This window comes from Acanthaster planci, linkage group LG16 (genome assembly GCF_054643075.1).
Source record: "Acanthaster planci isolate LZ-2023a linkage group LG16, COTS_SCS, whole genome shotgun sequence".
NCBI classification, from domain to species: Eukaryota; Metazoa; Echinodermata; class Asteroidea; order Valvatida; family Acanthasteridae; genus Acanthaster; species Acanthaster planci.
Window position 1 is genome coordinate 8829674 of NC_141792.1, and position 11489 is coordinate 8841162.

An 11489-nucleotide genomic window follows, 5' to 3' on the forward strand; every position below is an offset into this window, starting at 1 on the left:
GTGATCGGAATCAATGTTTCATGTGCTGTATGTTTGATGATAGTTTCTGGCTCCTAGTTTGTATGTAGAGACCGATGGAACATGACTAACGCCAGCCACATGAAAGACGAGTGGAATTATTAAAATGCCTCTTCTAAAAGTTATTCAAACTAAAGCTATTGGTGGGGAATTCGTAGATGACGTCGAACAATGGTGGAAATGGTGATGGATGGTTGGTGTTAGTTATAGTGTCGTGGGGAAATTAGGGATGGACAACTTTTGGGATGGTGGGAGAACTAAGATGATGCGGTGGCCGTGGCGGCGGCTGTGTATCGCGGCGGTTATGGTGATGGTGGTGGTGGTGGGGGGGGAGTTGGAGATGTTGTACGAAGTGGTGCTTAGGTTGACGATAGTGATATGTACGTGGAGGGAGTGAAAAATAAACTTGGTATTAATGTGTTCCTGACATTCTTGAATGAGCAGTTACAAGTTGATGCCTCAGGCCTAATCGACGTGGAAGTTGATGCTGCCGTTGTTGCAAATATGCGGTGGTGGTATTGCTGCTGTTGCTGCCATACTGCTGGCGCTGTTGGTTTCAGGATACACGTGCACTACTGGTCTTGGGAGATAACACATCTGCTCCACCGTCAAGCATCGAGCAAAATATCAACACACCGTAGGCGCACGATATCGATAGTAAACACACTGTTGATGCATTCTGCTTCTCAGCGTTTGTTTGGAAATCACCGAGTCCTAATTGCTTTCAAAACCCCTTGTGCATCGAGAGTGCTCCTCATGTCGCTGAACACCCACAAACTGCATGTGCATTATCATAACACCACGCGTACATGGTACCATCAAAATACTAGCTTGCTTGGTCTAATGTCTGCGCGCGCAAACGCTATGCAAATTTGCGTACCTGACATGCATGCAGCCAGTACCATATGCTCAATTTTCTCTAGGGTTTCTCATTTTATTTCTGCAGGCTGTAACAAACTCTGGGCCAGCAGGGTCTGTTCTTTTATTTTCATGTTTCCACTGTTCCGCACGAACGGAGTCTACACTGTATAGTAGTGCCATTCCCTCACACTGTGGCTTCGGCAACGGTATACATGTACATGACTTTCCAGCTCCGTGTAACAGTACGAAAACGCAAGCTGTTCATGTTTTTTGTGTTTATTTTGGGACAACAAATGTATTTTGTACCCATTACAACTGCACAACACTGTTTTGTAATTTTTGCGTAAGAGGACGCCAACAGATGGAAGTGGGATGCATAACAGTTCAGGATTGTTTGCCACCTGAAGAAGGAATCGTGTCATTATAGGCGGCAATATTCGTCGTCGAAATCATAAAAAAGGTACAGTATGTTATGAATTCTCTGGATCTTTGATTCTCTTGACAATGAAAAGGTGTCAATTGTTTTTATACAATGTTCACCGCTTACAACTCCTGCCGCTCTGTATATAGGTGGAAATGGAATTCGCAGTACATAAAATCTGTCCCCCGGCGGGCGGCAATGCCATCCACGGAACAACATGGCATGGCCGACATAAAAAACTGTATTATGATAATGCGCCATTCGATTTGCCCGTTTCAGTCGCCACACAGCTATACCTGAATGCTTTTGACAACAAGGGATATTTTGCGTGCAGCAGCGTGACAAAAAGTAAATCAGCCAATATCCCACGTTACTTACACAGGCATTAAACTTCTTTCAAGCTTTCATATGCCAGCCGAGTTACCGCACTGAACGATTTCCATCACCCATTACATTTGTTGTTTAAATCGCTTCAACCTGAAGGACCTGTAGACAGAAATACTGACGACTGCATGTAATGACCATATCTCACGTGCTCAAATTCCCTGTGGAACATTCACCGCCATTTCTGAAGACTAAAGGGGCCTCATTGGTCAGCGGTGCTCCTGATTGGCCTAGAACGTCGGTTTACATGAGGAGGTATGATCATGAAATCGGCAAAAGCGACAGTAAAGTAAAAAGCTGGTGCATGATAACGATGCTCACGAAGAGTGCTGATAGAAAAATCGACATTTTTCGATCCCCACCGCACAGGGAGCGGTATTCCATGGCTCACCCCCGATGAAAAGGTGTCTGCATGGGATAGGGAGAGTATGCCGTCTTCTCTTCTGAAATCTAAGCCCTTTTGACTCGACTCAACTCAGCATTTAAGACGTGAACTGGCATTGTAATTAATGCACTAGACGGTAACCCTTGCCTTGGGGAGCAGAAATTAGGTATACAACATTTTTAGCTCGACATTCCAATCCGTAAACTTAAAACTCTGTAAACTTAAACCTAACCTCTAAATTTGCACTTAGGCCTAAAGTAGCATTTGAGAATAAACTTAGTCGTTTTGGTGGAGCAAAACCGTCCTGAATGTTGGATAGGTCTTTATTACATTAACCAAAACTGGCCAGCAAGACCAAGCGCCATGGGCTTTTTGGTTTGGAAAAACAAAACGAGAGAGAGGAAGTTTGCGAGACTGTTTCGTTTAGCTTCAATATTCAGAAAGGTTATAAGAATTACACAAAAACTACCAAATTTGTGGATCCCCCGAACAATGTCCCCCCCTATTTTGTTCTGGATGTCCTTCCACATGATCACAATCGGAAGTCATATTTGGTACCCATGCCCTCATAAAATTATCAAAGCAAGAAAAGACATTGTCCATCCTGTACACCCACCGAAGGCCAAATAGGCCTACTGTCATCTACCAGCCCGCATGGAAACTCGATATGACTACCCGATGGAATAATTAGGGAGATGGGCCATGCATTATGCACTCCGTCAGATATCAGTGTGTCGGCGAGGCTCTTTCCGCGTTTGTTAAGTAATTAGCCAATTCTGTAACACCAATCATAAAAGTTGATGACAATGTCAGTATACATCAGCGGCTCCTGGAGAAATTAGTCCTGTCATTATGCTGGCATCTTTTTGCATAATTCATTCTGTTATGGTGATACAGTTACAGAGATGAAAATGTGTGTTTTTTTTCTTTGCTGTCTTCATTTCTTTCGTTTTTCATTTTTTTTAAATTTGAAAACCTCTTTACAAAAACATCATGTTTAGTTCAGGTACTTGAACTCATGGACGTCCCCAGGATTTTTGCCTCAGGGCAAACCATTTTCATTTCCAGGGGAAAATTCCAGGGAAGCTAAGTATCAGCTACAATCATCTAATAAACCATTAACAGTGGAATTGGGTCTATCTTCGGTATTATAAACTTGGCGATTTTTACCCCTCTCACTTAGAAAAATTCTTTCGATTTCCCACCCCTTTTTACTCTCTTTTATTGTTCACTTTCTTTTTGTTGGGCTTAAGCATCCCCTCCCCCTCTTGTGACGCCAGTGCTTGAACTGCAGAAACCACGGATTTAACAACCTCAGTATCATAGACCTCCATTATGGGACAGCCATCATGCTTTTCTACCAGTCAAGGCAATGTAACCAAACTGAGGCTGGAGGAATAATATTCTGTTCCCTTTTATCAGTATGCGGAGTTGTATTACTCTTGCCAAGGGGCTACAGGGAACAATACAAACATGGCAGTATACTGATGGTGTGACACCGCGAGTTTTACAATGTACGTCTGTGATAGCAGTAAGCCCCTAAAACGCCAACGGCATTAGACTGGCACCATTAATTAAATTTTGCAACAGATTTGCGGAGTGATCACCAAAATTGACTTTGTATGCCAAAGCCGGCTATAAACGTCATGATATACAGACAATATACAGCAAAAGGAACTTTGGACGCAAACCTACAGTGTTCAACAGCTCGGCCAAAATGGGCTTATTGTCTAAAATTTAACTGTAACTGTGACTAAAATAAGTGCTTTGAAACTTGGAAGAACAGGTCTTCAAGAAGGTTTGTATGCATTGTATATGCAGTCTTAAGTATTTGAATGCGCTTACGACTGTCGTGTGCAATAAAATGCAGTTCGACATTGAAACTAACTGCCACTGTCGAAGTTGTAACTAAAAAACCGAGAGTATAAACATGCATACGAGAATATACGTAATTATTATTAAACACTAACAACGCATGAATGCCCAGTCCAAATTCGTGTCAAGGTTACAGTATACCCGAGCAAAATGATATTTATGTTTGAGAATAAAACCTACTGACGAACTTTTTAACTTTACAGTTAATGTGCAGGAGAAAATAAAAGATTAATTTTATTGGGAATTGACAAAAGATTATATACTTGCCCCGACTTTCAACGCCACTGACAAAATAATGTACATGTACACATATGTACAAAAATACGCCCCAAGCAAAAACCAAACCAAACCAAACCAACGAAATCAGTCTCTTGGTTTCTAAAAGAACACAACAAACGGTGCGCTTCATTAACAGAGAGGGCTTCGTTAAAAAACGAATAACGCTTGCATTATACTTAACGGGGAACTTTTTCCAAAATAATTTTATCCCTTGCTGGTACTTGAAGCCTTGGTTATATAGGCCTGTGGGTCGTATAGAAGCTGTCAATACGTGGTATTGCAGCTCAGAAATATCAATGACCTTGCCGGTTTATTATAAACCGCAATAATTACAATTAATACGTCGTGAATGTAAGGTTTAGGCATCGTGAGCTACCAGTGCAAATACGTACAACGTCGTCGCCAGATATAGCCAGATGGAGGTAACGAAAAACACGTACGAGTCGCACGTGAAATCCTTGCCCCGGCCCCCATTTTTAAACGTGGGAGGGTGAATTACTGTAATTGTCCAACATTCGAGTCTTGCTTCAGAGAGAAAAAAAATTGTGTTTCCATAAGTTTCAATTTCATGAGCGTCGCCATGCATTATAAGGGAACAAAGGCCTTGGGGGACCACTTATACATCTCTACAAACCTTTCTCTCCCCCCCTTTCTGTGTCCATGTTCCTTCTGAATGTATCTGTTTTAGAAAGGGAAATGTTCTTCACCCTGCGACCTTCGACCCCTGTGACGGTACGGTAACACAGAGGGGCGTGTCGAGTCTCCGAAAACAAACATATTTGACACTGGCAAAGTCTCGCTGTAAGGTTGGACGTTCTGTCGAGAATTCTGATCCAAATGTAAGACATTAACAGGAAAGTGATGCTCGTACAGAACTGGTTCATGGAACCACGCCAGTCCAGCGTTCTATCGTATGCCTACCTCATGCATGAGTGTGTCTGGGACCTACTGTCGAGTTTTCAGTGAGGTGGATATGTTTACATTGGCCTACGCTTCAATATGAAGCAGTTTGTTATACAAAAAGTAGAAAACGCCTTTGATGAGCCTTATTTCTTTCTTCTCTGGGGTTCCTGTAAAAATGATGCCCTTAGTGTTATATTATTGGAAACTCTATACCCTGCTAGACCCATTAGCAGTCGGAGGAAAATAAGCTTTTTGTGAGCTACGACAAATTAATGGCATTGTAGAGAGCTATAATGCGATTTTAAATTCATCTCTATTCGCAGACAGCACTTTGACACTCATGCACCTAATGAAAGGCAAGTCGTATGCATGTCAGGAATCTGCAGTGTGATCGACGGCACACGCACATAATAGTTCGGCCTACTTTATTTTGAAAATGTTCCTCTGTAAATAGTTTGCTTAGAAGAAGTAAATATACTGCACTGTGTTGCAGCGATGAACAGTGTTTGAACAGGATTCAAGCCTGACTGTTTGAACCGTGTCGGGCCTTTACAAGTCATAGAATCAGAGTTGTTGTCAGACAAGTCCATCATATGTTAGTCCTTTCACAAAAGTATTCATAAGTAATAAGTGAACAATGATAAAGGAATGATAAGGTCAACGATGACAACGGACTGATTTATCACGGTTCATTCAAATAGCTTGTGAGTTGGCTGGACGACTTGTGATGGACTTGCAGGAGTCGACTATAACACTGATCTATCACGAACTATGTGGGAAAGCTTCAATTTCCTCATTATTCCCCAAACAAAGGAAACGATCGGAGAAGGCTATGACTTAACCCTCCCTAGTCCACATTTGATTTCACATCTGTCTACACTGACAGAATTCAATCTCTGTTGGTCTACAACGCTGTCTGCCTTTCTTCACTTGAATTTGTTTTTCACTGACTGGCATGTCTCCCGTTTCGACAGCGACGTAACCAGTAGCCGCTGTCTGCACCATGGCGTGGGATGACGTACCAGAGGGGATCAAACTACTCATCTGTGCCGTCTTGGGCGCTGGTCTGATGGTCCTGATTCTCATAATGCTGTGCCAGTGCCTTTCTAGGAGGAAAAAGAAAAATGGAGGTAACTGACGAGCAAGTGCAATGCATTTTCAGTGCAACCCGTTGAAAACGCGTCTTTATATCTCCATTGGAGGGTTGTTTTCAATTGTTATTTTGCTGTTTAGAGGGTAATTTGGGGTTTTTTTGCTAGCGAATTTCCATATTCATGAGTAAAATTGTGATGTCATCCTTCAGGAATGACCCTCAGTGTCAGGACGTCCCGAATTACTTGGCTGTGGCTTAAAATGATGTTGCTTACTCTGAGGGCCTAAATTTCCTTTACTTCCGGGATTCATTGTTGTGCAAGTGCTTAGTACTAAACCAATGGGCAATCGTTTCTACAGATATTTTCAAGTAAGCAAATTTTGGTTACCCAAGTTTAACAGAAAAACTGTTGCGTGTCTACAATGCACGGAGACACGCACGTGCGCGTGCACCGCCATTCCGTGAAGTTGCTGTCCTCCCCTCTAGTCCATGCTCGGAATTCAGAGAAAATCAAGATTTGAAACTGTGGCTAAGCTTATAGAAACGATGGCGCATAAAGCTCTCTCCTGACTACAATCTATAGTTTGATCTTCAGACCGTTGTTACATTTTGTTGAGAGGACTTCTGAGCGCTTGGATGGATTTCGCCCACGCTAATTAGCCCTTACATGCCGCTGAGTACCATAAACACTGAAAGGGCCAAAGAGTATCCACCTCCAGTACATTTTCTCTCAAAGTCCCACATACACTAACCGTGTACCCTGCACTCATTTGAACAGAGTGATGTCTTTCATAAGTACGAACTTACTTTGACTCCAAACGCCATTCAATGGGGTGAAGTCCACGGCGGTAGTGTTTTTCATTGAAAAAAATAATGTTTTTTTCTTCTTCCTGTTCCGAAGAGTCGAGCGAACCGTCTGATAGTGACGACAAGGAGCTTGCGGATATTTCCCCTCATCGCCATTTGCCAAAGGAAATACCGTCGAAGGAGAAGAAATGGGCGAAGCAAAGCAGCCGAAGCCTGACCTCACTGTCCTCAAGTGGCTCTGAGGGTTACGGCACTTTAAAGGTCCGTTCAGCATATACAGGTTCAGTCTCTTCTGTCTGCTTAGTTGAATGAAAATTAATGTCCGACCTGGACTCAAGCAATATTACTTCATCTTCCACCACACTGAGCAAGAGATCTATTACTGATTTCTGTCTGCAGGGTCTCCGACACCAGCCGCGAAAGCGGGAACTGAAACGCTCTTTGTCCCAAACGTCGGCCGACTTGCCGCCTCTTGGCGAAATCCAGTTCCTCCAAGTCCCCGAGGTCATTCCGGAGCCTGGGACCCTGGGATCCATCTCGTTCTCGCTGTCTTACGATAAAGAGAACGAAAACCTGATAGTGGACGAGATTTCGGCCTGCGATCTGAAGCCGAGGCCATTTGGGGGAGAGCCAAGTCCATACGTCAAAGTCAGTCTGCTCAAGGGTGGTACAGGTCAGTGACTCTGCACTCGTTGCGGAACACCACTGAGAAAGTTCTCATGATACGGGGTTCTTCTCTGTTCTTAGGTATTTCTCTGCTCCGGGAGGGGGTGTTAATGGGAAAGTGCAAACTGAGGCTATAAAGGGATTGCATTACACGTTTTTCAACTGTTCTTTGCCATGTTGAAGGATCTATTATCGAGTATCAACTGCAAGGGCTCTGCCGCATTTGGGGAAAAATAATATGCTCTTGCTATTTTTGACAAAAATACTTAAGCCCCACACACTCCAGAGTTCGGCACTCTTTCTCCTGAAGACGAACAGAGCACACTGTTCGAAACGTCGAGTGAACCCCGGTTCTTTTCAGAACCACACACACTCAAAGAGAGAATTTGATTACATGGTGTCACCGCAAACTTCACATAGTTAGTACTTTCGCCATGCATAGCTTCAAGTCTTATTTATTTTTGACAAGTTCTTAATTAGGCCACCACTATAGTAACTGCATGATTGCAGGAAGGAGGTAGATTAAATAATCTAATACCCCTTTTTATCTTTATCAGACAAACCCGAGTTCCGTTTTCAGACGCAAGTCCAGATAAAAACTTGTAATCCGTTCTTCGGCGAAGCGTTCGAGGCGACCGTGAAGTCAGCTGCTTTGCTGAAACACACCTTGCGACTCGTCGTCTGTGATCACCACCGCCTGGGCGAGATCGACTTCATGGGGGAGGCCCAGTTTAGGCTGAAAGGGGTAGACTGGAAAGTGGAAATTCAAAAAGAATTGCCACTTGAGCCAAGCACACAGGTAACGTCTTGCATGCAAAAAGGTATATTTTACCTTCATCCTCCTCGATCCCCGTTGCTTGTTTTATTTGGCAGAAAAGTGTGATAAAACGTCATATCCATGCCACGAAGTTAAATTTTATCTGATGAAATGAAAGTTTTGGATCTCACGTCAAAAGTCAACAATGAAACTAATGTTGTTCAAATTTCAACATATTATTGCCACAGGCCCCCATTGGCGAATTGTTGGTATCTCTCAGTTACCTACCGACATCAGAAAGGTTGTACATCACAATACTAAGGGCCACAGGATTTCGCAATCTACACGGTAAGTCAAACTCAACAACACATAATTCCCGTAATTTCTTTGTTTTCTGGCTGATTCCATCGACCTTTAGAATTTTTGGATCTTTTTAGGGTGTAAATTTATCCATTTGTGTTTGTGAAAACAAAAGAACATCTATTTTGAAGTGAATACCAGTTTTTACACCAAGTCGGTTCCTGTATTGTTATTGGGGATCGCTGGGATATACTGTAGTCTACATCATTCATTGGTATGAGGCAAGACGTGTGAAACCAGCGAAACATCACTCTACGGCACAGGAGGATTTGTTACATTACAAAAGAAGTCCATCGAGATAAACTGATTTACCAAACAAGAGACACCTTACTTGAATACTAAATGACAAAAAGCACTAATGAATGCTTGAAGTTGATAACTGAAAATGCAAACCTGCAGGTTGACTAAAATAATTCATACTGTCACTCTGTTTGTCTCCATGTCAATATTTTGTGTCAGGACCATCCATCAAGGTGTCGCTCGTCCTGTCGGCAAAGGGCGGCCAAAGGCGTCGGATAACTTCCAGCCAGCAGCGCTCAGCGCTGGTCTTCTCGGAAGCTGTCTTCTTCGAAATCCCAAGCGACAAGCTGGAGCGTATTAAAATCCTCATTACCGTCTTCGCGGCAAAAGAGACGCCGCCCGCTGCCGCCGATGAACCTGACGTCGACGAGGGCGTCCCGGAATCACCCGACCCTGCGCTTCGAGAAATCGGCAAGATCCTCATTGGGAGGCACTGTGCCTTTAATGCGCATGCACACTGGGAAGAGATGATACTGTCGCCGAGAGTTCCAATCGCTCACTGGTATCAGATTTTCCACGATTTATGAGGGAGCAAAACACTGTTGATACAAAACGGCAGAAAAAGCTTTTTGCGCGTAACTACCGTTGCACCAGTAAATAGTTTATAATCAGGAAACCATCATCAAAATATTTAATTTTAATACCAATAAAAAGAGTATTTTCTTAGCAATATCGTTGATACTATCCTATTTGGTGCTTTGCTTTATTATATATCAAATTGATACCAATTTCCTTCAAATCTGTCAATTTTCAATGTTGATTAATGCTTGTGGTATCGTCACCAGGTTGTCTGTAATGATTATACTGAGACATTTATATCCGCGGTATTGAGTCCTGTCCATCAAAATCCTTGTCCTTGTGAGTCCATTATGCAAGTCATTCTGTCTTGAAAAAAGTCACGGGCTATACTATGGACGATGAAAAGTGACCATCCGCTTTTCTGCTACCAGAGTGATAGAAAAGCTGTGGTAACATGCAATTTCGATTTTTTTACTTTTCTGCCATCTCAAAAAGCAGAACGAACATTGTTTGGTTATTCATTTTTCTATTTTTGTGCTTTTCTGCCTCAAGAAAAGCAGATTTTACTTTTTCTTCATTTGCGACGCACGATGGGCGACGCATGACGGGCGACGCACGACGGCAGATATGGAATTCCATCATCCTACAGGTTCATGACCCCGTTAACTGCCCATTGAGAGCAGAAAAACAGATGGCCACTTTCTGGCCACCTATGTAAATCTGCTTTTCCGGTATCACAACAGCAGAAAAGTTGAATTCACGCGTACGGTTGTCGTCAAAACGTTCAATTCGCTTTCCTGCTTGTTTGACAGGTAAAAAGCAGATGGCCACTTTTCGGCCGCCATTAAAAAGAGGAAAACTAAAACTACTTTTGTATTAGCAGAAAAGCAGAAAATGCATTACAGTAAAACTCTCATTCTGCTTTTGAGGTAGCAGAAAAGTAGAAACATCAAAAATTGCATGTTACAAAGACGTAAAATCAGCTTATCTACTCTTCTGATAGCAGAAAAGCAGATGGCCACATTTCGTCCTCCATAGCTAGCCATACAAACCAACAAGGACCAAAATCTTTCCGTTAGTCATTGTTCAGTTCACAATTTTATGACTGGTCTATCTTGTCGAACTCATGACTGGGCTTGTGAAAGGCCAGGGATTTGTGTTGTGTATGGACTAGTGATTGACTATAGACAACAACCCTAGTGAAGCTCTTCTTTCGGCAAGCACGTAGTTTCTGAATAATTGTATATCATTAAAGTCTGATTACATTTTTCACGCACTTCCAGTCGGTCAATGGAAGCAAACAAACTGTTAAATTTACTTTTGATTCGTCACTGATTATGCAAATGTTTCTTAAAATAGACCTTGAAATATCTTCAGATATTAAGTCATGAGAATGTCACAGATTAAAATAAATACTTTTTATTTTCGACATCCAAATAAGTCTTCCAGTCAACGTTTATCCAGACTTGTATATTATCGTTAACATAATCAACTTTTTAAAAAGCGTAATACTTGTGTTACACGACTATAAGAAGTATACTGTAAATACCTTTTATCTTCTTTCCTGATGAGACTGATGTGTTAAAATTAAAGTTTATGATCCGACAAGCATTAAAGCTGAAACAAAGGTTGGTTTGACGGCTAAATCAGATCCTGTCGGCCTTTTTTACCAAGTTGCCCCATGTAACTGAACAGCACAGCTTAAGCTTCTTTGTGCCACAAGAGGCGTTTGTCAAGAATTGCTTGGTTAAATAACCTTTGACAGTGGAATGATCAAAGGTACGTCTTTGCTGAATTCAAACCTATTAGCTCAATCCATTATTGGCCTACAGCCGGAAGCTAGGAGCGTTTATTTTTTTTT

At 42.2% G+C, this 11489-nt stretch overlaps 1 protein-coding gene across 1 annotated transcript; it reads left to right on the top strand.

Moving 5' to 3' along the window:
* The first annotated feature begins 36 nt into the window (after window positions 1-36).
* On the top strand, window positions 37-11274 carry LOC110989310 (synaptotagmin-6-like). Its single transcript, XM_022253608.2, has 7 exons — window positions 37-1339; window positions 6101-6256; window positions 7121-7287; window positions 7426-7699; window positions 8250-8491; window positions 8698-8797; window positions 9269-11274. Exons 2-7 carry the CDS (start codon window positions 6130-6132, stop codon window positions 9634-9636), a joined length of 1278 nt encoding a protein of 425 aa, XP_022109300.2. The 5' UTR covers window positions 37-1339; window positions 6101-6129; the 3' UTR covers window positions 9637-11274.
* The last annotated feature ends 215 nt before the right edge of the window (window positions 11275-11489 follow it).

Excerpts from the sequence above, each read along its gene's own strand:
- LOC110989310 (XM_022253608.2), top strand. The coding sequence starts at position 6,130 with ATGGCGTGGGATGACGTACCAGAGGGGATCAAACTACTCATCTGTGCC. Across the intron at positions 6,257-7,120 it reads GAGGAAAAAGAAAAATGGAG|AGTCGAGCGAACCGTCTGAT; the intron begins GTAACTGACGAG and ends CCTGTTCCGAAG. Across the intron at positions 8,492-8,697 it reads CACTTGAGCCAAGCACACAG|GCCCCCATTGGCGAATTGTT; the intron begins GTAACGTCTTGC and ends TTATTGCCACAG.